This window comes from Eumetopias jubatus, unplaced genomic scaffold (genome assembly GCF_037043125.1).
Source record: "Eumetopias jubatus isolate StellerSeaLion01/CBP00866 unplaced genomic scaffold, mEumJub1_p1.0 scaffold_1, whole genome shotgun sequence".
Taxonomy (NCBI): Eukaryota; Metazoa; Chordata; class Mammalia; order Carnivora; family Otariidae; genus Eumetopias; species Eumetopias jubatus.
In genome coordinates this window covers 3360841-3386706 of record NW_028274807.1, presented here as the reverse complement: position 1 = coordinate 3386706, position 25866 = coordinate 3360841, and the positions used below count along the sequence as shown (strand labels likewise).

At 63.1% G+C, this 25866-nt stretch overlaps 1 protein-coding gene across 3 annotated transcripts; it reads right to left on the bottom strand.

The window, feature by feature from the left end:
• Positions 1-226: 226 nt before the first annotated feature.
• Positions 227-25529, bottom strand: CBS (cystathionine beta-synthase). Of its 3 annotated transcripts, XM_028126474.2 has the most exons (17): positions 25422-25529; positions 21926-22142; positions 19118-19224; positions 17939-18073; positions 17492-17571; positions 17277-17411; positions 16732-16801; positions 15351-15442; positions 14450-14575; positions 13726-13810; positions 12744-12849; positions 7336-7413; positions 7034-7168; positions 6535-6643; positions 2936-3020; positions 2459-2500; positions 227-964 (listed from the first exon to the last, which is right to left on the bottom strand). In XM_028126474.2, the coding sequence occupies exons 2-17, from the start codon at positions 22132-22134 to the stop codon at positions 825-827; spliced, it is 1734 nt and encodes a 577-aa protein (XP_027982275.1). In that variant the 5' UTR covers positions 22135-22142; positions 25422-25529; the 3' UTR covers positions 227-824. The 3 variants fall into 3 exon arrangements, 2 of the variants coding, with proteins under 2 accessions (XP_027982275.1, XP_027982276.1); XM_028126475.2 differs by lacking the exon at positions 2459-2500; XR_015768276.1 differs by lacking the exons at positions 227-964; positions 2459-2500 and adding an exon at positions 3521-3622 and having other exon boundaries at positions 25422-25504.
• Between the last annotated feature and the right edge of the window lie 337 nt (positions 25530-25866).

Sequence of the window (25866 nt, the reverse complement as noted above, 5' to 3'; positions counted from 1 at the left end):
CTTCAAACAAATACTTATACACAAAGGTTCATGGCAGCACAGTTCCTAACAGGTGAGAGGCAGAAACAACCCAAACGTCCGTCCCTCGTGGGTGAAGGGATAAACACAACATCCATCTGCGCAAGGGAACACGATTCAGCCGTAAAACGAGTGAAGAACCGACCTTGCTACAGTGTGGGCGAACTCCAGAAACATCGTGCTGAGTGAAATGAGCCAGACACAGAAAGCCAGACTGTAGGATTCCATTTATATGATGGATCCCAAACAGATACACCCACGCAGACACAAAGCAGAGTGGCGGTGGCCGGGAGAGGAGGTGATAACACGCACTGGGACCTGGCTACATGACCCCGAGAACATCACATTTTTAAACTGTTGATGTAAGGTTATGGGAATTTTACCTCCATCAAAAAAACCCCAAACACTCGAGTCGCTCTGACCGACCCAGCCCCAAGCAGACACTGACCCACGCTCCCCCAGCCCCTTTCTGCTGCTGCTGGTTCTGGATTCTTCCCCAGAAGAGGCACCTGCAGCTGCTTTCACCCACCCGGCTCCTATCCTCACATGGATTCCTCCACCTGGCTGAGCTCTACTTAATAAGACTGTTTTAGAAGAAAGTTAAAGAAAAACACATCTACTCTAATACACCATAAATAGACTCATTTAGGTAGCCAGGTGCTAAGAAAGGGAAAACAAACATTCCTGCTGGCCCCAGGCTAAGCATCCTGTTAGAGCAGTGCCCAGTGTCAGGCAGCGGCAAGTCACGTCCGTGTGCTCAGACAAAAGCAAGAGAGGATGGACACCAGCAGGCGGCGTGGGGGCTGTCAGAGCTGTGCCGTGGCCCCGGCAGGTCCTGACTTGGTCTTCTGCTCTCGCTCGCGAGCAGCCACGAAGTTCAGCAAGTCGATGGCAGTGACGACCCCGAACACCATCTGCCTCTTACTGGACCTGCCGTTGCTGTGGTCTGAGGAACAAGGCAGTAGGTGTAAAAAGGCACCTCTGTGTGCATGCGACGAGAGGCCGCCCTGCCCACACCCGGGCCCTGCTGGCGGCTGAGCTCCTGAGGCCCCGCCCTGAAGCCACCCGAGGGTCTCCCCAACAGCACCCAGGCCGACCCACAGCAACGGCCGTCTTCTGACAGGAGCCGTCTGGGCGACGCTGCAGAGTAGGGTCCTGGCTTCTCCACACCAGGTCTGCCGGGCCAGATGCCCCAGTCTCACTACTCAGCCAATCTGTGGGCCCCCCTTGGTGCCTGCGCTTGAGTTTGGGCGTGAAGTTCCAACACTGCCCACAGCCATGAACTACGGCAGCTCGTAGCTCTGGCCTGTCTTCAAGCCCGGGCCTCTCCCGCGGTGGCTGCCATCCTGTGCCACCAGTGGGCAGAGAGGGTTTTGGGGATGGTTAATTTTGTGCGTCTGCTTCACTAAGTCACGGGGTGTACAAATACTCGGTCAAACATTATTCTGGCTGGCTGGCTGAGACCAGATATTTGATCGGGTACACTGAGTAAAGCAGACGGCCCTCCCTGGCCTGGCAAGCCGTGCCTAATCAGCCGAAGGCCTGAATAGAACAAAAAGGCTGATGCTCCCTGAGTGAGAGAAAATCGTTCCTGTCTTTGGACTCAAACTGAAACACTGGCTCTTCTCGGGTCTTGAGTCTGTCCACTCAGCCTGCAGCTCCTGGGACCTGCCGACCTAGTCACGTGAGCCAATTCCTGATACTGAATCTCTTTCCGGACGTCCACTCATCCTCCTGGTTTCCCTGGAGAGCAGTGACCGACACACGGACGGCCAGCAGAGCAGAGGAGCGGGAGGGAAAGGCCCAGGTCCCATCTCTTTCCCCAGCACCACTCCTGTGGCCGGCTGTCCCCGGCGCCTTTGAGGGCAGAGGTCACAGAGGGTGGGGGTGGGGAAGGCATGGGGGGGGCGGGCACCCAGCTGGCCTACTCAGAGCACCTCAGGAAAAAACAAGGAACCCAGAAGAGATCAGCCCCGGGCATTGCAGGGATGTACAGGCAAAGGGGCAGCTTTGGAGGAGCCTGTCCAGGGCTGCCTCTGCGCACGCACCCCTGCAGGAGAGGGCGGTCTGTAGCTGCCTCTGTAACCTGCCCTACACACCCCCTCCAGGAGAAACTCATCCACGGCCGAGGCGTGCAAACTTTCTGTAAAGGGCCACGCGGTCCGTTAGACCACTCGGCTCTGCCAACACAGCAGAAGTGCTATGGAGTGTGACTCGAAGAAAACTATTCCTGGACCCTGAACCTGGAACTCCTTATCTTTTTCTTTTTTCTCTCTTTTTTTTTTTTTGTAGATGCTCAAATACGAGTAAATGTGAAACTAGGAGGAAGAACCCTCCCACTCAAGCTTGGGGGTCCAGGACTCTGGACACCCTCCTTTGCCCTCGGAGGCTGCGATTCTAACCGCAGAGCCGTTTCCGGGGAGGGGCAGGGCGTACATACCTGCAGGCCCCCCCACCACGCCCGATAAGGCCAGGTCCTGCGCTGTGGAGCCAAGGACGGGAGAGGGGTTAGACTCGGGGCCGCCCAGGCGCCAAGACCAGCCCTCTGTCAGGAGGGTGGGCAGACTCCAGGCCCCTCCGGATTCTCATTTCCCCAGGCCGCCGCCTCCCGGGGACTGAACCGGTGTCCCCTGGCCTGAAAGTGGCTGTGTACGTGGCAGTTCGAAAGCCCCGTGGCCTCCCTGGCAGTGGGCACCCAGGCAGAGGGGTCCCTCGGATCCCCAGTCCAAGGCCGGTGGGGGCTTAAGGTCAGCACCACCGACTCCCTAGATGCCTGAGGGACAAGGACCTCCCTGCCTCACACAGCTCATGGCAGGAAGGCACATGGAACCTGGGGCTGCGCCTTGGCAGCCAGCGGCCTGCAGGGCTCCCGCTCCCCGGCCCCAACCCAGCCAGGCCTGCAGCGGGCCCTACTCACACTGGATCTGCTCGTGGACCACCAGGGCGAAGTGGTCCATCTCCAGGATGTGCGAGAGCTTGCCCAGTGGGTCCGTCAGGCGGATCTGAAAGAGAAGCGGTGGTTAGCGCCCATGGGGGCGGCCCAGCCAGGCTTCAACCTGGCCAGAGCCTGAGGACTGCCGCTCCCATGGCCACTGCCCGCCAGGCCCGCCAGGGAAGGGAGCAAAGCCCAGGGACGGCCGGCTACTGTTCCAGAAGGTCCCCCCGTAGCCTTTGGCTGAATCAGAAACTGAACACAGGATGCAGAGGACAACACAATGTACATAAGACACTAAGATGAGCCATCAGTCCCTGAAGAGACACAGGACATTCTGTATATATCACTACACAAGAGAGCCTGTTAAGAGAGCTTCCCACGGTCTGATCCCAGTTCAGTCTGGACGTTCTAGAAGAGGCAAAGTAAGATCAAGGACAAAGAGGTGGAGTGGGGGTGGTTTACGCACAGTATTATTCTATGGGATGCTGGACTGGATGCATTTGTCACAACCCGTTGGCCTGTAGAAGACAAAGACGGAATCCCCACCTCAACTAGCCCTTTACTTACTAACAGTGGACCGTTGGTCACCGTCGCAACAAACTGACACCAACGCAAGACTCAGGAAACCATGTGGAGAAGGGAAGAGTGTGGGAACGGACTCTGTACCATCTGCTCAAGACAGGTGATGAGAACTGACAGTAAGAAAAAAGACACTCGGTCCGTCCGCCTTTCAAAGATAAATATGAGTAGACTTGCCTGCACGCAGCTTCACGGGAAGAAGCGTGTTTCTGACACGATGGGAAAGGGAATTTGGGGAATACAAAATGGACAGAAGATCCAGGAAGAAAAATCAGGACGGGGGGATTGGAAGACCAGTCATGGCACAGAGACCCTGGTCCTCACGGGGGCGGGGGGACAAGGCCAGACCACGGTGGCCCCCGTCTCTAGGCCCATCACCCCGCTCAGTCCGTAGTTCACCACCAGCTGACCCAGCATCCAGGTCTAGGTGGGCCCACCCCCTTGGGAAGGGCTGCCCGGACCCTCTTCCCCCAACATGGCCAACACCCAGCTCACACCTCAGGAAAGACCCGAAATGGGGTTTCTCATCCCAACCACCTAGGAGCTGGGAAGTGACAGTGACCACATGTCCAGAGAGATGTTTGCTATCAACAAAAGGCCTAAATGGCCTCCGTTTTTACATTCGTTTAGAAGTCAGTGTGAGGAGGCTGTTCCATGGATTGGGCCTCCCTGGCCCTCGGGCGGGGTGGGGCGTTGTCCAGCTTGTCCATCCCTAGCACTCCACAGACACCTGCCCTTCCCTGGAAGATGACATTCGCATGATCGAAGGCAACCGCTCTACCAGCTGAACTCATTTGAGGCCATAATTCCCTTTGAAAGATCTTTCCAGTTTTAAATGGCCCAGAGGGAGAGGTGAGCCCCGCGAGGGGGGACGACCGATCCGGAAAGCAGAGTGAGCCCACCCCCGTGAGGCTGGAGGCGCAAGGCCCACGGCCTGGGGCTCTGTGGTGGGATCTTCTTTCCACCTGGTCGCACCGCAAGGCTCTCAGAAGGGGAGTTACGGACAGGGCGCCAGCCGCCCAGCCCCAAGGGTCACTTGGTGTTAACCATGCTCTTGGGTCGCCTGTTTAGCATCCCAGGAAAGCCCTTGATGGACCTGGAGAGTCCTCTGTCCCCATGGCTTCCACAGCCATCAGTTCCCTGGGGCTCCTCATCAGATGCGAGCTGGACAAACCCCAAGGTGACTTCCAAAGCCCCGTTAGCCCCACCAGAGCCTAGCCGGGCGCCCTTCCTATTTGGCTCCGGTAATGGGGGTGATCTCCCCGTGAGAAGACACGGCTCACGGGGCCGGGTGGAGAGGGTCAGCAGTACCCTACACCGTAGCCACACCGGGTGTGGGCTGAACCGCACACAGCAGTGCCCCGAGTGTGCGCTCGGCGGCTCAGACGCTGGATGTGGCCAGAAAGACCACAGGGGTCAGGAGGAGCCAGGTGGTTGGGGCAGCGGGAAAGGCCAGCACAGGGCAGCGCCGTGTGCCTGGGAGACGGGTCCCACCCAGGCTTTATCCTGTGGCCCCTGCGTTTTCAAGACAGGATGCGGTCCATGGAAGCCTCGGATGCCTGGTGAAGGAAGACCTCCTGCTACCATCTGCACCAGCCCCTTGGCGCCCAGAGCGGAGCGGAGCAGGCACACTGGGGCCCCTTCATGTTTTGCTTCTGCCGGCCCTGCCCAGCGTCTCGGTGGCAGGACACTGAAGTCCCCACACGGAGACCCTGAGAAAGCAGTAAAGCTAATAGGGCCCGGCCCGGGGCTTGGCCATGCTCTGAAGGTAAAGGCGTGCCGGAAGGTCTGATCTGGCCCGAGGGAGGGAATAAAATAGACTTGTGCGGCAGGGGGCGGCCCCCAGCTCTGCCAGCCTGAAAACACACACACAAAACCAAAGCACCATCAGAGCGGAGACCCCCCCCCCCCCAGAGGAGCCACGCCGGCCCACGGAAGGCCCACGGAAGGCCACGGCGTGGGTGCAGTCACTCCCCGAGGGAAGGGCCAGGCGCCCACAGAATCAACCCCAAAAGGCCCGAGATGCAATGGAGCGGGAAGGGGACAGACCGTGTGCACGGCCCACTGCGGACGGATGGCGAAACGGGATGCGGTGGGAAAGTGGCCGGACACGTCGTGGCACGTGCGGTGTCTGTATGCGCGAGTCTGGGGCCCAGGAAGCGCAGGGCCTCTCCGCGGTGCCGGGGGTCAGGGAGGAGTGCGGGAAGCCTTCGGGGTGACTGGGGATGGGGTCATGTCACACCGTGAGATGGGACGTGTGGAACGTGCTCACTGTGTGGCCGTTACACCTCCAGGGACGGGAGGGAAGAAACAACAGCTGGTGGCAGCGGGGCCCGTGGACAGCTCGCCAGTGCTCAGCCGGGCTGCCAGCCCCTCACAGGTGACACGGGGGCCGGGCAGCACCCCGGAGCTCACGCCCGGGAGGCACACCCGTGTGCCAGGGGCTCGGGGGCCAGGGGCTGGGGGGCGGCGAGGAGGGCCGTTTGAGCAGAGGCCCGCGGGAGGGGCAAGCCGGGAAGGCCCCGGAACGCCCGCCATGTGGGGGCAGCGGGGGTGCTCGTGGCTGCAGGAAGCGGGACAGGTGGGCTCGGAGGAGCGGGGACGGGGACGGGGGGGCGGCGGCGGCTGGGTGGGGGAGGGGCTCTGCAGGGCCCCGGGAGAGGCGGCGGAAATGGAAGAAATCCTCGGATTCTGGCGAGCCTGCAGCCATGAGTGGCAGGGGAGGAGCCGCACACTCATCCCTGGCTTTGGGCTCGGCCCCCCGAGCCCCCTGGCCTCTCCCGTGCGGCACAGCCAACAGCCCACCTGCCCCCTCGCCGCCACGTGGAGGCCAGAGCGCGCGTGCAACCAGCCCCGAGCGTCTCCAGAAGGTTCTAGTCCTCACTAGATAACTGGGCCCGCCAGGTATGCCTCACGAGCGTGCCCAGGAAAGGCATGGGCCCGGCTTGCTCCTGAGCCCGTGTGGCCACACTGTGCCGCCCCGCGGTCAGCGGCGCTCGTACCTGCTTGAACTGCTTATAGAGGACCTTCTGAACTTGGTCTGACGGCTGAAGCTTCCCGGCGAGCAGGGATGACAGCATGTTCCCCAGGGTCACCATCCCCAGGATCACCCTGGGAAGCAGGGGTCAGGGGTCAGGGCGGGCACCCCTTCCCTCCCCGGGGCAGAGTATGCCCACCGCCGCCCTCAGCGTCAGAGGGTGCCCTTCGGCCCAGTGGGCAAATCCTCTTAGAATTCAACCGGTACGTGCGGGGCCTACGTGTGGCAGGGACTCTGCAAACCAGTGGGTCCCCTGGATGCTTCCGTTCTGACCAGTGTCGGGGCCAACCAACTGGCCGCCTCGTGGGACCTGGACTTTAGGGGCCAGCAGGGGGACAGTCTCGGGAGCCTGCGCACGCGGGTCACCTGTGCGTGCCTGCGTGGCCGGCCAGGGCTGGCATGGCCACCACCGGCCCCGGTGCCATGGCGAGAGCGCGGCGCGGCGGGAGGGGGGGGACACTGACCCTGACTCGTCGACCACGGGCACCTGGTCGAAGCCCTTCTCACGCAGGATCTCGATGGTGTGCTCACAGGTGACCGTGGGCAGCACGGTCAGCGGAGCCGACAGGCTCAGCTCCTGCACTCTGAGGTGCCACCACCTGAGGGAGAGAGCAGGGCGGGCCGTGAACTGGGAGGCGGGGGGCAGGGACAGACACGGCCACCGTGAGGGTCATCACACCGGGAGACCGCGGGGACGGCCGGGCTGCTGTGCGCCGGAGCAAGGTGCCCTGCGGCCACACGGGGGACTTCAGAGGGCGCTCCTCACCACGGCTTGGTCACCGTGAAGTCCTCCTCCTTCAGGAAGCCCTTCTGCAGCATCCACTTGTCACTCAGGAACTTGGACCTGCGGGTGTCAACAAGTCACCAGGGTCCGGACGAGGGTCTCACCACCCCTCTGCCCACAGGGAGGGGGACACGGTGGGCTCTCAGAGAAAGCCCAGCACCCCTCGCCGGACGCCATGGTCCAGCAGAGACCCCCCCCCCCGCCACCCCGCCGGCTCCGTGGCCGAGGCTGCAGGGCGAGGGGGCCAGGCCCAGTGGGCAGACCTGGGAGACCCCAGCAAGGACCTGAGGCGGGCATCTGGTCAAGCAGCGACCCGCGTCTGTGTCTGAAGGAGCGCAGGGCACAGGAGGTTCTGTCCCCGGGCCTGAGCCAGCAGGCCCCTCGCGGCTCCCGGGGCCACCTCCTCCCCACCCCCCTCCTGACAGGGACAGCCACGAAGGGAACACAACCCTCCCGAGGGTGAAGGACACCGGCCCCGCCACGGGGCTGCCGGCCCTCACGAGGCAGCACGAGTGCCCACACGGGGAGTCCATGACCCGCCACTGTGTGAGATGACCTGCCCCATCCCTCCACCAACCAACTCCGGGACTCTCACCTACGCCATCGCTCACACCCACCCCACCCTCACCCCTCACAGCCACCTCACACCCACCCGACCTCACACCCTCACTTTTTACACCCACCCCACCCCTCCCACACCCACCTCACCCCTCACCCACCTCACCCACCTCACCCCTCACCCACCTCACCTCTCACGCCCACCTCACCCCTCACCCACCTCACCCCTCACCCACCTCACCCCTCACCCACCTCACCCCTCACCCACCTCACCCCACACCCACCTCACCCCTCACCCACCTCACCCCTCACCCACCTCACCCCTCACCCACCTCACCCCACACCCACCTCACCCCTCACCCACCTCACCCCTCACCCACCTCACCCCTCACCCACCTCACCCCACACCCACCTCACCCCTCACCCACCTCACCCCTCACCCACCTCACCCCTCACCCACCTCACCCCACACCCACCTCACCCCTCACCCACCTCACCCCTCACCCACCTCACCCCTCACCCACCTCACCCCACACCCACCTCACCCCTCACCCACCTCACCCCTCACCCACCTCACCCCTCACCCACCTCACCCCTCACCCACCTCACCCCTCACCCACCTCACCCCTCACGCCCACCTCACCCCTCACCCACCTCACCCCTCACCCACCTCACCCCTCACCCACCTCACCCCTCACCCACCTCACCCCTCACCCCACCCCTCACCCCTCACCCTCACCCACCTCACCCTCACCCCACCTCACCCCTCACCCACCTCACCCCTCACCCCCACCCACCCTCACCCCTCACCCCCCACCTCACCCCACACCCACCTCACCCCTCACCCACCTCACCCTCTCACGCCCACCTCACCCTCACCCACCTCACCCCTCACCCACCTCACCCCTCACCCACCTCACCCCTCACCCACCTCACCCCTCACCACCTCACCCCTCACCCCCTCACCTCTCACGCCCACCTCACCTCTCACGCCCACCTCACCCCTCACCCACCTCACCTCTCACGCCCACCTCACCTCTCACGCCCACCTCACCCCTCACACCCACCTCACCCCACACCCACCTCACCCCTCACCCACCTCACCCCTCACCCACCTCACCCCTCACCCACCTCACCCCTCACCCACCTCACCCCTCACCCACCTCACCTCTCACGCCCACCTCACCCCTCACCCACCTCACCCCTCACCCACCTCACCCTCACCCACCTCACCCCTCACCCACCTCACCACCTCACCCACTCACCCCACACCCACCTCACCCCTCACCCACCTCACCCCTCACCCACCTCACCCCTCACCCACCTCACCCCTCACCCACCTCACCTCTCACGCCCACCTCACCCCTCACCCACCTCACCCCACACCCACCTCACCCCTCACCCACCTCACCCCTCACCCACCTCACCCCTCACCCACCTCACCCCTCACCCACCCACCCTCACCTCACTCCTCACCCCTCACCCACCTCACCTCTCACGCCCACCTCACCCCTCACCCACCTCACCCCTCACCCACCTCACCCCTCACCCACCTCACCCCTCACCCACCTCACCCCACACCCACCTCACCCCTCACCCACCTCACCCCACACCCACCTCACCCCTCACCCACCTCACCCCTCACCCACCTCACCCCTCACCCACCTCACCCCTCACCCACCTCACCCACCTCACCCCTCACCCACCTCACCTCTCACGCCCACCTCACCCCTCACCCACCTCACCCCTCACCCACCTCACCCCTCACCCACCTCACCCCTCACCCACCTCACCCCTCACCCACCTCACCCCACACCCACCTCACCCCTCACCCACCTCACCCCTCACCCACCTCACCCCTCACCCACCTCACCCCTCACCCACCTCACCCCTCACCCACCTCACCTCTCACGCCCACCTCACCCCTCACCCACCTCACCCCACACCCACCTCACCCCTCACCCACCTCACCCCTCACCCACCTCACCCCTCACCCACCTCACCCCTCACCCACCTCACCCCTCACCCACCTCACCCCTCACGCCCACCTCACCCCTCACCCACCTCACCCCTCACCCACCTCACCCCTCACCCACCTCACCCCTCCCACCTCACCCCACACCCACCTCACCCCTCACCCACCTCACCCCACACCCACCTCACCCCTCACCCACCTCACCCCTCACCCACCTCACCCCTCACCCACCTCACCCTCACCCACCTCACCACCTCACCCCTCACCCACCTCACCTCTCACGCCCACCTCACCCCTCACCCACCTCACCCCTCACCCACCTCACCCCTCACCCACCTCACCCCTCACCCACCTCACCCCTCACCCACCTCACCCCTCACCCACCTCACCCCACACCCACCTCACCCCTCACCCACCTCACCCCTCACCACCTCACCCACCTCACCCCTCACCCACCTCACCCCTCACCCACCTCACCCCTCACCCACCTCACCTCTCACGCCCACCTCACCCCTCACCCACCTCACCCCACACCCACCTCACCCCTCACCCACCTCACCCCTCACCCACCTCACCCCTCACCCACCTCACCCCTCACCCACCTCACCCCTCACCCACCTCACCTCTCACGCCCACCTCACCCCTCACCCACCTCACCCCACACCCACCTCACCCCTCACCCACCTCACCCCTCACCCACCTCACCCCTCACCCACCTCACCCCTCACCCACCTCACCCCTCACCCACCTCACCTCTCACGCCCACCTCACCCCTCACCCACCTCACCCCTCACCCACCTCACCCCTCACCCACCTCACCCCACACCCACCTCACCCCTCACCCACCTCACCCCACACCCACCTCACCCCTCACCCACCTCACCCCTCACCCACCTCACCCCTCACCCACCTCACCCCTCACCCACCTCACCCACCTCACCCCTCACCCACCTCACCTCTCACGCCCACCTCACCCCTCACCCACCTCACCCCTCACCCACCTCACCCCTCACCCACCTCACCCCTCACCCACCTCACCCCTCACCCACCTCACCCCTCACCCACCTCACCCCACACCCACCTCACCCCTCACCCACCTCACCCCTCACCCACCTCACCCCTCACCCACCTCACCCCTCACCCACCTCACCCCTCACCCACCTCACCTCTCACGCCCACCTCACCCCTCACCCACCTCACCCCACACCCACCTCACCCCTCACCCACCTCACCCCTCACCCACCTCACCCCTCACCCACCTCACCCCTCACCCACCTCACCCCTCACCCACCTCACCTCTCACGCCCACCTCACCCCTCACCCACCTCACCCCTCACCCACCTCACCCCTCACCCACCTCACCCCACACCCACCTCACCCCTCACCCACCTCACCCCTCACCCACCTCACCCCTCACCCACCTCACCCCTCACCCACCTCACCCCTCACCCACCTCACCCCTCACCCACCTCACCCCACACCCACCTCACCCCTCACCCACCTCACCCCTCACCCACCTCACCCCTCACCCACCTCACCCCACACCCACCTCACCCCTCACCCACCTCACCCCTCACCCACCTCACCCCACACCCACCTCACCCCTCACCCACCTCACCCCTCACCCACCTCACCCCTCACCCACCTCACCCCTCACCCACCTCACCTCTCACGCCCACCTCACCCCTCACCCACCTCACCCCTCACCCACCTCACCTCTCACCCACCTCACCCCTCACCCACCTCACCTCTCACGCCCACCTCACCTCTCACGCCCACCTCACCCCTCACCCACCTCACCCCACACCCACCTCACCCCTCACCCACCTCACCCCTCACCCACCTCACCCCTCACACATTCCTCTCACAGCCACCCCACCCCTCCCACACCCACCTCACCCCTCACCCACCTCACCTCACACCCACCTCACCTCACACCCTGCCCTCCTCACACACCGCACCTCACACTTACCCCTTCTCACACACCTTCACCTCTCACACCCACTCCTCCTCTCATACCTCATCTCACACCACCTTCACCTCACACCTCCTCTCACGCCCACCCCACCCCTCACACCCTCCTTCAGACTTTCACACACACAGACATGCACACACCACGGCAGGCCTGCCAAAGTCGTGGGGAGTCGGCATTCTTACTGAGCGGGGCAGGTGGGCAGTGGGAACCCAGGCATGACGCGCCCCACCCCCGGGATACCAACATGGCGTGCCCACGAGGAGCAGCTGAACGCACCGCACATAGCCCCCACTCCCGTGCTATGGAGGGCATTGTGAGGGTTTGGGGGGGAGGGTCTCTAGACCCCTGCCCCCCTGCAGCCTGCTGCAGAGCAACTGGGCCCATAAGCAGAGCCATCGGCCCAGGGGCCATCAGCTGGGCCGGTGGTGTTCAGAGTCTGGACACAAAAGTGCACAAATGCTCAGCACCATGAGGCCTGAAGCGGCCTCGGAGGCCACTGGTCAGACCTTCCACAGCAGAGCCTCAGGGGCCACGTGACCCCGGTCAGGGATCTCCTCAGCCAGGGGGTGGCTGAGGCGACGGGGCGAGTGGGGGAGGGCAGCAGGGAGGCGCCGTCAGGGCAGCTTCATTCCCATCCTCCCTCGGCCGACGCTTTAGGCCCAGACCCTGAAACGTGTCCAGCGGGTCCCAGCTGGGGACAAGACAGGCTGAAAAGCCAGGACCTCCTGAGCCGGGAGGGGGAGCCCACGGGCCGGGAGGGCGGAGGCGGAGCCTGCAGGGGTCCCGCGGACCCCCAGCCTTCCGCCGTCCGGGGTCAGGGGAGGCCCGGCGGCGGGCCACGAGAGCACCCAGCGACGGCCGGGGCGACGCGGCGCGTCTCACATGTAGTTGCGGACGGAGTCGGGCAGGATCACCACGCAGCGCTGGCCCTCCTGCAGCTCCTGGGCAGCCTTCACGGCCGCCGACACGGCGCTGCCCGCGCTGCCACCTGCGGAGGGGGTCAGTGAGCGCGCGTGGGCTGCCTCTGGCCGGGGGGGGGGGCCCGCTTCTCCTGCACCCTGCCTTCCTCTCCCACCCCACTGGGCTCCACGTCGGCCCGGCTCGCATCGCTCGACCCTCCCCCGAGGAACGCCGGCGAGCCCTCGGCGGGGTTTCACCGAGCGCACGCACGGCCGCCCTGCCCCGACGGCCCCCGGGATGGAAATCGGGCCGCTTCCCTTGGGGGCCTTGGGGCTGCGAGAGCAACTGGCTGGCAAGGAGTGCTGCCCCGCCTCCTCCTGCCCCCGAGGCCCGTGGGGCAGCCGCCCTCCAGCCTGGGACCCCAGTCGGCGAGCCCCCGCTCCAAGGTCAGTGCTCGGCCTGACGGAAAGCACAAGGGTCCTGAGAGCTTTGGCCTCGCCCCCAAAACAGCCCTGCGCGGCCGACCGCAGCGCCGCGACCCTTCTCACCGGGGTGGGGGTGGGGGTGGGGGTGGGGGTGGCGGGAGGCAGACGCCCCGCTCACGCCTGCACCCCACTGCCCACGGCCGCGTCCCCTTCCTGTCAAGCTACTGGGGGCCTGCTGGGTCCCCAGGCCCCTCACCTCTCCCGCTCCTCCCCCTCTCGGTCCGTGTGCCACACCCCTGTGCCCGGCAAGACCGTCAAAAAACGAAGCACGTGGACCCGAGGGACCCGGGAACACTGACCCCGAGCCCCGGGCGCGTGCTGGAACGGCCGCCGCCCGCGAGCACGATGGCCCCCCGCGGGGCGGGCGGGCGGGCGGCACCCGCGGCCTCAGGACGAGGTGTCTCTTACGCATCCGGCCGGAAGCGGGCAGAGGGCGAGGCTGCACCCCGCCGCCCCGCCGGCGCCCGCGCACCACTCACCGCACAGCAGACCCTCCTGCGCGATCAGCATGCGGGCGAAGGCGAAGGCCTCCTCATCATTGCTCTTGAACCACTTGTCCACCACCTGCAGACAGGACCCACACCGAAGGTTCTGGAGGGGCTCGGGCCCTCGTGAGGTGGGGGCACGGCCCAGCGCCGTGCGTACGACCTCACAGAAGCCCTTGCCTTGGTCCAGGCGGCCGTGACCCTCAACGGACGTGGCCCGGCCCCACGCGTGGGATGCGACTCTCACGGGTAAAAACCCGGAATTTTCTCCCTCTCCCTGGGCTGACACACTCCGCCTCGGGCATCTAAAACCATCCTCCAGCCCCCACTGCACCATGGTATGTCCCCCCAAGGTCCACTCCAGACCCCGCCGATGGAAGCTCCCCCTGAAGAGCCTTGTCTGGGGTCCTTCTCAGTCACCTCACTCACCTGCCCTAAGCCCCTGGAGCTCCCTCCCTCTGCGGGGGACCGATGTGCACACAAAGCTGGGTCTGTGCCACCGGCCACGTCCACGTCTTTGCCCAGCAAGGCCACGGCACACACTTGATAAGGTGCCGCCGGTTACCTAGCCTTGACCGCCAGGACCGCGCTTCACCCACCTGCCCGCGCCACGCTCACTCCTCCGCCCCCCCTCCCCCTCCGCAGAAAGCTGGTTGGAGGGCGCACGTCCGCGGAGGGCTGGGACCCCTCGCAGGGGACGTGGCCTGGCTCTACCCACCGACCGGTCCAGCACCGTGGGGATGAAGTCGTAGCCGATCCCCTCCACCTCGTACACCGTCTGCTCCGTCTGGTTCAGCTCCTCGGGCTCTGCAAGGATGGAGCCCTCGGGATCCACCCCGATGATCTGCAGTGTGGGCGGCATCAGGACTGCAGCTGGGCAGAAGTCTCCTCTGGCCCCGCCTGGCTTTCATCGAGGGGCCTGATCCTGCCCTTAGCAAGCTCCCGATAAAGGTCAGCCCCTGGGGCGTGTGCCTCATTCCCAGGCCTCAGGCCAAACTGGAAACCCAGGAACCCAGGCCCCAAGTTGGGGAGATTCCAAGGTAAACGTTCACCCGGGGGCACTCAGAGGGGACGGCATGTGGTGGTGGGGAGCCTCCCAGGGGAGAACCTGGTGAGCAGGGTGCCCCAGGAAAAGCCCTGACTGCCCCCATGGGGACAGCTGGAACCTGTGGGGGCAGAGGGCAGAGAAATGGACCACCAGCCGGGTGATTCTACAAGCCCCTCCCCAGGTCCAGGCTTAACTCCAAATCCAGATGCCTTCTCAGACGGGGCACATGTGGGACCCGAGCCTAAGAGCTTCGAGCTTCTGGAACAATCCTTGGAGGCCACCCAAGCCAACTGCCCCACCCCGAGAGCATCTGGGCGTGCCACTCCCAGACCAGTACAGACACACACATTGTCCTGGACATAAGGCTGTAAGCAAAAACCTCAGGAACTTTCAGCTCTACAGCACAGGCCACTCTGGGGGCCTGATGCCCGGAAGCTTGACGATTCCGCCCCCAAGTGCAGTTGAGGCCGCAGGGGAGAGAAGCACACACATCACGGCCTGCGTCTCTTGGGCAGGCCCGGTGCCCATGTGCCTCCACCGCCCGCCCGTCCGCAGTCCCTGGGTCACTCACTTTGCACCCTGGGCATTTCTCCTTCAGCTTCCTGGCGATGCCCGTGATGGTGCCGCCTGTGCCTGCCGAAGCCACCAGCATGTCCAGCTTCCCTGGCGGGAGAAGCCGCGTCAGGGATCCTCAGGCCCTAACCCAGCCGCCCCCCGCCCCCTTTTACTTTAAGATTTTATTTATCTACTGGAAGGAGAGAGCGATCGAGCGTGCACACGTGCAAGAGCAGGGGAGGAACAGAGGAACAAACAGGTTCCACTGAGCGGGGAGCCTGATGTGGGGCTCGATCCTGGGACCTGAGCCGAAAGCAGACGCTTCACCAACTGGGCCACCCAGGCGCCCCCCCACCCCACGCTTACTAACAAGTGAAAACATAACCAAAATGATGGCTGGTTATGGAAAAGTTCCAGAGAAACTATTCTTGTGTTTCCACATCCTTTCGTTATAGTGCTAGATCTTAAACAGCATTCACAGCAAGTGACGCAGGGGGCATTTCAATCTTGCTGACAGATACACGGCCACGGAAGTCTCGATCTGGCGTGTGTCCCTCCACGCCGTCTGGAGGCTGCCCCTAGGGTGTCAGGTTTGGGACGTGACTAAGGGAAGTGAATTATAAAGGAGACAGAAGAAATCCCTCAGGCTCGGCTCAAACATCACCCTGGCTCTCACCCTGCCGAGGGGCCAGCTCAGACAGCCTGAAGACAAGTCCACGCGGGCATGCATGCCAAGGCAGAGGCTGGTTTTTGCCAAATGAGATAATTCTCACACGTAAAACCTGGGTGAGCAAATGCTTGGAGCTCGCTGCCCGGCTCCTGGGCTCCAGATTCCAAGCAGGAAGCCAATGGGGCCCATCGCCCGGCACCTTCTCCCTCAAGTCTCTTCGGGAAATAGCCCAGCAGCAAACACCACCACAAACCCCCCGGACCTTGGCTCTGAACGTGTAGAAAGGCTCCAAGGAAGCTCATGTCCGTACAGAAAGTAAACCAACCACAGGTGCCACCACCCGGTTCAGATTGGGGCTCGATGCCAAGTGCCCTTCCACAGCGTGAAGCCCAGGGACACAAACAGCACCAGCCTGGGACCCACGCACTCCCTGCACACTCAGAAGCCCCCGCAGGTCTGGAGAACGCACTGCTGGACACATGAACAGGACCACCTATGTCTGGGTGTTGGAGGGGAGGGGAGGCAAGGTCTGAAAAAGCAGACTAGAGAGAGAAAACCTCTCTAGGGAGATGCTCTGGAGAGGATGTCACAGAGAAGGGACATTTGAGCTGGGTTTTGAAGGATGAACAGGAGTTTACCAAGGAGAGGGTAAGTGGCTCGTACGCTCCCAGGCAAGCAGGGGGAGATGCGGTCGAGACAGACAGAGGGGTAGGACGGAAGTACACACCCTCACACTGCTGCAGGATCTCCTCGGCGGTGGTGTCGTAGTGAGCGAGGGGGTTGCTGGCGTTGCGGTACTGCGTGGGAAGATGGTGAGGTCAGATACTCGGAAGGGGCAACAGCCACAGGGCAGGAGCGCACAGCTCAGCCAGAGAGGCCGGCAGCGTGGGTGAGAGTGGCCAATGGCGCGGGCAGTTTTAGGAACCTCAACAGGTACAAAGCAGTAAATCCAGCTCTCCAGAAGATGCGCTTTCTGAATTAACCCAGAAGTGAAGTGAGGCAGACAGTTTCTGGTAGAAAGGTTTTTGCGCATTTTACACCGACAGAGCGCTTCCAGGGTCCAGGGCGCAGGCCCTTCCAGCCCAGGGCCGAGCCCTCCAAAGCCCGCACGGAGAGCAGAGAGAGCCAGAGGCTTGCCTGCCGCAGCCAGCCACCCACCGCAGGGCCTGACCAGGCCGGAGACGCCGCTGCCCGCGGGCCCCTCTGCGGCCGCCACCCCGACAGAGGTCCTCACCCCCGAGTGCACGCCCGCCCCCCAGACCCCGGCCTCACCTGGTCCAGGATGTGAGAATTGGGGATCTCGTTTCGCAGCCTCCACGCCACCCCCACGTGCGACTCGGGGGAGTCAAATCTGGCGGTGGTGGGTGTCCTCACGATCTCCGCCCCCAGGGCCCGCAGCACGTCCACCTGCGGAGGAACAGGAGGCCTGCGTCTCCCCCCAGGCCTCGTGTGCAGTGGCGGCCCTGGGAGAGGACCCCTGCCCTCACCTTCTCGGTGCTCATCTTCTCCGGCATCACGATGACGCAGTGGTAACCCTTCACGGCGGCAGCCAGGGCCAGCCCGATCCCTGGGGACAGTGCGCGGGGTGAGAGGTGGCTGCGGCGCCCCCCCCGCCCCTCCCCACAGCCAGGAAGGCCCAGGGCGATGGCACCCCGGGTTCCAAAAGGGCCTGATGTCAGCCCTTCCTGCCTCGGAGTGAGGGAGTCAGGGCAGAGAACTCCAGAGGTAGAAAGGCAAAGGCGAGCGTGCCCACCCAGAAGCAACATGACGCCCGGCACCTCCAGCGTGTCCTGGGCCCCCGCGCCCACCCTCACCCTGGACACGTGCACCAGGTGCTGAGCGCACAGCCAAGGGAGGAGGCCGGCCAGACAGGCCGCAAGCAGCTGCAGCTCGCCCCAGGCCAGGGGACCCTCCTGGCCTGTCCCAACAGCCACCTGTGTTCCCGGACGTCGGCTCAATGATGGTGTCCCCGGGCTTCAGCGTCCCGGCCCGCTCGGCGTCCTCAATCATCCGCAGGCTGATGCGGTCTTTCACACTCCCGCCCGCATTGAAGAACTCGCACTTGGCCACTGGGAGCCGAGGATGAATCACGAGAAGGCCCCTGCCCGCTAACCGATCCCTGCTGCCCGCCCCCCCTTACTCTGATACAGGCAGGATGTGGGGACAGACGCGGTCTTTGCTGGTTCTGCAAACCAGCCCCTCTCCGTTCCCACCTCCTGCCTGCGCCTGGAGGAGGGTGCTGGCTCACTGGGAGACTCCCACCTGCCCGTCCACCTGCTGTTGGCCCCACAGCCATTCTCAGTGAAGGAGAAAAAGGCACCCAGAGCCCCTGCTGGGTGCATGGGCCAGGAAAAGCCCCCGTTGGGGGAGCACAGTCCCAACAGAGACTTGGGGGACATGCGGCAGATGGCTGATGTGAGCCCCACGCCCCCCTTAAACAGGACAAGGCTCTGCCCTGTCCGACTGGGGCCTGCAAATGCTCCACGCCTGCCTCCCATCATCCTCCTCACTGGGAGAAGCCCCTCGCCCGGGCACACGGGGCTCTCCCGAGTTCTCCCTGACCTGTCTCTGCTCTTCTTTCCTGTGGGAAGGCTCCCTCCCATCTCTTAAAAACACCTAGTGTTTGTAAAAGGCGGGGTGGATACGGCACCAGATGCGCGTGGATGGGCCCGGGCCGGCCTACGTAACATGGGCACAACCACCTCACGCCTAGTTTGTCCTGATATCTGAAATTCGACCACAGACTGACCCCCTAGAGCCAGGCAGAGGCCCTGGCGGGACAGTGTGCAGCTGTGTGATGGGCGGGAGCTCCCGAACGCCTGACCGCTCGGCAGGCCTGCGCCCCGGGACCCTTCCGGGTCCCACACTTGAATTACTGAATGCCATCATTCTAACTAGCCCGTGCGAAGGCCGGCGTTGAAGCAGAGATCCGAGCCGACGAGCGTGCAGGCCCTGACCAGAGCGGCCAGCTCCGTCACCCCGGCACATCCCTGCTGGGCCGGATACGGTCTCGGACATCCTTTGCCAGCTCGTTTCCTGGCCCCTCTGCCCCACATCCCTGGGCCCACCGAGCCGCCGGGCCAAGCACCGGACAGAGGACGCCAGGTACTCACAGAGCTCACACTTCAGGCCAAACTTCTTCCCAATCTTGTTGATTCTCACCATGGGGGTGTCTCCAATTTTCTTCAGGATATCTGGCAAGATTTTGGGGGATTTTGCCCTAAAACAGAGGAGTCCATGATTATTCAGACTTGGCAGTCCAGCACACTGTTTTAATCACGAAGCAAATCAAAGAACTGGCTTTACTGGGATGTGGGTGATGGCACAAATCTACGGTCACAGGCACATCCACACACGCCACATGAGGACGCGTGGGAGCCGACGGAAGCGAACCCCGTCTGTGGCTCAGCTAAGGTCTGCTGTGCCAAGGTCGTGTCCAGGGCAGCAGGTGTCACGGGGCGGCTGGGCGCAGGGACGCAGGACCCCTCTGTGTGGTTTCTGCAACTTCTTGTGTTATTTCCAAATAAGAAGGTTGAAGTAACAGCACTAACTTCGACAGGTCCTGGTCCATCTGTTCAGAAAGTCTTTTCCGGGGACCCTCACTTCCTTCCCTCTCTCACCTTGACCCCCAGGATTCTTCCTTTTCTTTTCCTTGATGAACAAACTGGTGCCAACCCCAGAGCCCCCAGGCCCCCCAGGCTGCCTGTTTGCCCACCAGGCCGGGGACGGCGGCTGCCAAGGGTGCGGGCCGGACATCTGGCGTCGTTCAGAAAATGTTGGGCCCAGGTGGTGTGAAGCACCATGCTCCAAACAAAACCATCAAGACCTTGGGGGAGTCCCTGGGGTCCCTGGGGTCAAGGCCAGGGTGAATTCCCAGGCGGCCCCCCAGCTCAGTGTGGGTTTCCGTATCATGGACCCACAGTCTCCCTTCACACTCGAGTGACTGGCTCCGTCTCCCCATTCTTCCACCTGGTGACAGGCGACAGGCGGATGTGGACAGCCCGGCTCGCGTGCGTGCAAACCATGCTAGATGCATTTCCTGAAGGGCCCCCACAAGGTTTCCCCCATCCTTACCCTCGGGGACCGATGCCAACTCCACACCCTCCTCCTGTCTGCGCCACAGACGGGCTCACCGAACATTCGCTTGGCAATATGCACCACTGACCCGAGTTCCGAGAAATGCAGTTGCTTCCTACAGCCTTGGCTTTCTAATATACATTCCAGGGTTCTCAGACTTCAGCGAGCCCACTGCTCCAGGAACCTGGCCCCACACCCAGCCCCAGCAGGCCCGGCTTCCCAGGGGGTCCGGAGGCGCTAAGGAGGAGCATCCCACCCCAGGGGCCCAAACAGGCCTCCAGGCGGACAAGCTGGAACCCAACCTCCAACCGCAGCCTTCCAAGAGGCTCAGGGGGACACCCCGGGCAGGCCGGAGGCAAGCCCAGCAGAGAGGCACCTCACAGATGCTGGGCTGAAGGGAAAGCCTGGCTGGGGGCCAAGGGCTCCTGATCTCAGCCTTGGAGGAAGGCCAGGCCCTCAGGGAGAGGCTGGGGGTTGATTCATTAACTAGTCAAAGGGACAGAGCTAAACAGCTACCCCTGAATCCTCCTGGCCCAGCAGGGCCTGAGGAGGGCAAGGAGGTTGAGCCTCCCCACCCCCACCCGACTCTGGGCAGGAGAACTGGGGGGTCCTGACTCAGCACCAGGACTTGGGGGCAAGACCCCTCCCCCTCAGAAGCTTCATGGGAACCGGTATAGAACTGAGCAGGGACGAGCCTGGAGGCCCTCGGGAGGGCAACCCCACCGCATCTTTAAGTGGGTTGGTTAGGCCAGTATGTGAGGATAAGAGAGCATCCTTTCCACCCCAGGCTTTCCGACTTAGAGCTCAGGAGCCCTCAGGAACCCGGGTCTCTCTCTGCTACCCCCTGCCCCCCACCCCCCAGCAACCACGCCCCAGCCTCACACGGCCCTTCTGCCCCCGCTCGGCTTTGCTTAGGAAGCGAGGGTTCATCCCGTCTGGCCAGCAGCCGAGGTGGCCTCCTCAGCTCCTGGCACTGGGACACATTTGATGTTTGCAGCTTCTGGATTTGTACATTTTTCAGTCCCTCTGAGGCCTGCAGCCCCCCCGCACCCCTCACTTCTGATGTTCAAACCAGGAATCACGAGCATTGGTACAGCAGTGTCTCCGGGAAAAAATCAAACACCTGAGAGCACATTCTCTGCTTCTGGGAGATTATCCTAAGGACATAAGACAATCCTAAGGTTTAACGCACTCAAGTTTTATCACGAGACAGGGATTTTTGTCTTTTTTTTCCTTTCCCACAGACACGTCTCCTGCATCTCAGGGCACAGATATCGTGGGCTCTTGTTGAAGATGCAGTTTTCTATTATAGTTATTCACACAAGATCATTGCGAACATCTAAATACTCAATAGAGGGCTTAACAATTTTTTATCCAACAGTTGGGGCCCAACCACGAAAAGAGCCCATTGCAGGAAAATATTTCATGATCAGAAGTGTTCACCACCTAGAGCTAAGTAGAAAAAGATGCGGGCGTGTTCCTAATGGTTGGAAATCTGCAGGCTCTCCTCCCACACGAGGGTGTAGCCAGTGGAGGGGGCTAGAAATGTCACCTCCAAGGGTCGCTCCAAGTCTGTGACTGGGGCACATCCAGTTACTGACTCAGCATCAACTCTCACTCGGCACTGATCTAGGTGCTGGGCTACAGTGCAAACAAGCCTTGGCCTCTCTGAGCCTCAGGCCACTCATCCCTACGGTGCCCCCCGCCCCAGCTCACCACCCCTCCAGAGTGATTATGAGGGGGGACCACACCTCAGGTCTACACGGCTATGTGGCTTCCAGGACACAGACTCCTCCCTTCAAGGCAAGAGACAAACCAACTGGAAACTGTAAGCGGGTACTTACAGAGTAGTGTGGTGATGCGGAGAGTCCGTGACGGGCCTGCCCAGCTGCCAGGAGCACCTGCTTGGGGCATCAGGACGGATCCACAGGCGCTCCTTGGCTTCTTTGTCCCCAGGGGGCCCCTTCTCCAGGCTCCCTTTGCCCAGGTGTGCCCCTGAGAGGTGGGGGCACGCTGCAGACCCCGCGTCTGCCTGGGGTGTCTCGGAAGGCATTATGGGATCTGGCAAACGGAGGGGAGAGACTCAGTCGGTTCAGGCCATTTCTAAACACCTGCTGCCGAGCCTGCTTCGCTGCCCCTGGACCAGGGGAATTCGGCTCACCTGGTCCCCCGGGGGCGGGGGCGGGGCTCCACCCCAAACAGCTCAACAAGAACAAGCACCAACTGCAGCCCCAGCTGCTGAGCATGGCTTGGTGGCTCGTCAAGAGGTTAAACACAGAACCACCATGTGAGCCAGCCTCCCACTCCCAGGCATATACCCAGACAACTGGGAAGAGATGTTTGCACACCACGTTCGGGCTGACAACGGGCAACATGTGGAAACAAACCGAGTGTCCACCACAGATGAAGGGATGAGCAGAATGTGGCATATCCGCACAACGGAAATATCATTTGGCCATAAAAAAAAAATAAAGTTTAAAATTTTTTCTCAATATGGGGGCGTGTGGGAAAAAAAGAAAGGCTCCTATGTGGAGGTGATGGGTATCTTACTTGACTGTGTTTGTCTCACAATGTATACAACAAACCCAAACACCAAGTTGTAAAAAGGGCTTCTGTCTCGAATGGCACACGTAGGCCAGGTTCCATTTAAAAAAAAAAAAAAATCGGGGCACCTGGGTGATGCAGTCAGTTGAGAGTCAGACTCCTGATTTCAGTTCAGGTGATGATCCCAGGATCATGGATCCACAGGGGGAGTCTGCTCGGGATGCTCCCTCTCCTCCATTCCCCCCCAACCCAGCCTGAGTGTGCACGCGCGTGCAGGCTCTCTCTCAAAAAAAAAAAAATCAAGTTTTACACCTTAAACACAGCTGATCCTTGAACAATAGGGACAGGCAGATGGGAGGGAGGCAGGGAGGCGGGGAGGCGGCCTCACTCCTTTGGGGAGACAACTAGCAGGCGCCACCCTCATCTTTGGAGAGACTGGGACTGAGCTCAGCCCCTCTTCTGCCACCTTCTTCCATGTCCCACACTGACCAGAAGACGGAGCCCAGCTAAGTACGCACTGGTCACCGAGAACTTCCCACAGCGCCAACTCTGCTGCACAAAGGAGGTCTGTCCTGCTTGCAATCCCAGAAGACAAACAGGGTGTTAGGGGAAACTCAGGGAACCTGAGTAAGTATGGACTTCAGTGAAGAGTCCTGTTCACTGTCACAAAGGTACCTACGAATGCAAGAGACTAATCAGGGAAACTGTGTTAGGAGGCAGGCATATACGTGGGAACTCTCCATCCTGTCTTCTCAATTTTTCCTAAAATTAAACTGCTCTAAAAAAAAAAAAAAGGCTAGGGGCGCCTGGGTGGCTCAGTTAAGTTCCTGCTTTCGGCTAGGGTCATGATCCCAGGGTCCTGGGGTCGAGCCCCATGTTGGGCTCTCTGCTTGGCCTGCTGCGCCCCCTGTATGCGCGCTCTCTCTCTGCCAAACAAATAAATAAAGTCTTAAAAAATAAAAAAGGCTCTGAATCCTGCGGGTTTGGAAAAGTCCCTGCCAGGAAGCTCGTGGTAGGGGATGTGGCTCAGGGTGGTCTCTGAACACAGCCACACAGCTCCTCTGAGAGGCAGGAGGACCCCAGATCCCGGCCATGCCCCTCCTCTGCTTCCCAAGAGCTTCAGTTTTGCAGTGAAAAGGTCGAGGGCCCTGGGGAACTGGGCTGAAGGTGCACAGGGCTCCTCCCGTGGAACTGTAAATCCAGGCTCCTGGGCCGCTCGCTTGCTCCCTTTCTCTTCTGGAGCTCACCCGGTCAGCCCAGGCGGGTTATCAGCAAGGGCAGAGGAAGCCCCAGCTGGGTCCCTTTCCCCCAACTCAGGTGGCCTGATGCAGCCCAGCCCAGCGGCTCCCCACAGACCCCTAGGCCAGAGCCTGCCAACAGGGAGTTAGGAACCTTTGCACCCTTTGCAAGTCACACACCCCTTGGAAATTCTCCAGCCCCCCGAGGCTGGGAGCCTTCTGGGAGAAGCCAGCCTTCCCAGCTGTCCTGCCCCGCGTCCTTAGAGCGGTGGTTCTTCCGAGCCTCGGGATCACCCACTTCCTTTATCGAGGTTCAGATCTTCCCTGAAGCCACTCAAGGATATCCTCCCTCCTTTTGGAAAGACCTAAGCGGAACAGCGCCGGTTCTCCGTCGGGCGCCAGAGTAGCCCGTGGGCAGGTGATCTTCCATCTTGCAGAAGCCCCCGAGTCACAGACGTGGCTCCCCATCAGAGGCCGACGGCCCTGCAGCCCCCGGCCCGGCCACATCGCTCGCAGACGGGGTCCGGGGAAGACGCGGGCAGCCCCGCGCCTCCTTTCTGGCTACTCGCCTCGCCTGGCGAAACCTCCGGCCAGGTGAGGAGCTGCTGCGTACGCAGGGGGAAGCCGAGCGAGTCTCCGCGGCCCCCAAAAGCCCTGCGCCGGACGCCCGCTCGCCCACCGGGTCCGAACCCGCGGGCTCCGCGCCCCGACGCACGTGCGTCCTGGGGAGGCGGGCTCACCTGGCGCCGCCCGGCTGGCTCCCGCCCCACCTTAAACCGCAAGACCCTCCTGGGGTCACAACGCCCCGAGGGCACGCTGTACTCTGCAGACACGCACCAGTCGGCCCAGTGTTGGGGGAGGGGGGCAGGTCAAGGGTGCAGAGGGAGTAAACTCCTCTCTTTAAAGTTGAGTTTTCAGGTGGGAGATCGAGACCCTACAGAGGATTTGGAGACCGCCCGGGAGGGGCACTTCGGGACAGTTTGGGATAAGCACGCCCAGGCAATCCTCGAGAAGCTAAAAGTTGTGCGTTCCCGCCCTCCAGTTCGGCCATCCGCCTCGCCTAGGGTTTGGGGAAGTGGGGGTCTTAGGGTATCCTCCCTCCACGCCCCCGAGTATGTGCCCGGGGCACGACCCCGCGTCCCCTCCCCCCATGGGCACCCACCTCACGTGCCGCCCACGCAACATCAATATTTACTCCCACCTCATACTACTGGCGGAAAGGAGCGATTTGCGAAAGAGCCCTTTCCCATCAAAAAATTCCGCGAAAAATCAATGATCCCACCCCGGCTCCCGGCCCCCCACCCCGCCCGCTCCACAAAAACGGGAGCTGGGGGGCGGCCCGGGGCCACGTGGGCGCTGAACCCACGGCTTCAAGATCGCCTGGACGCGCGGGAGCGGGGAGGTTCCGGGGGCGCGGGACGCCGGCCCTGCCCCGCCGCGTGCAGGTGAAGATGATGCAACTCCGGCGGAGGGGTGGGAACGACCCAGGCCCCGCCGGGACCACAGCCCGAGCCCCCGGCCCAGAGGCGGGGCGGGTCTCGGCCTGGCCGGCGCTCACCTGGACGGAGACGCAGGAAAGCAGGGCGGGCTGGGCGCGTCCAGGCGCGAGGAGGTGCGGGCCCGACAGCTACTAACCGGAGCCGCAACCCTGAAGCTGCGGGGCCTGCGGGACCCGGCGGCCGACGGTGCGCGCAGGCGATTGGCCGAGAGGCGGGGGCGGAGGGCCGGCGCCCGGCCAATCCCGAGTGCGGAGCGCCCCGCCCGCCGCCGCGCTTGTCCCCGCCCCCTTCCCACCCACCGCACTCCACCCCCCCATCCCCCGCCCCCACTGTCCAGCCGTGGGTACGGGCCCTCGCCCCCTCCCTCCGCGCTGCCCCGCCCGCATCCCCCTCCCCGCCCCCACTGCCCGGCCGCAGGTTCGGGACCCCGCCCCCTCCCCCGTGCTACTCCTCCCGCAACACCCTCCAGCCCCCAACTCCCCGCCCCCACTGCCCAACCGCGGG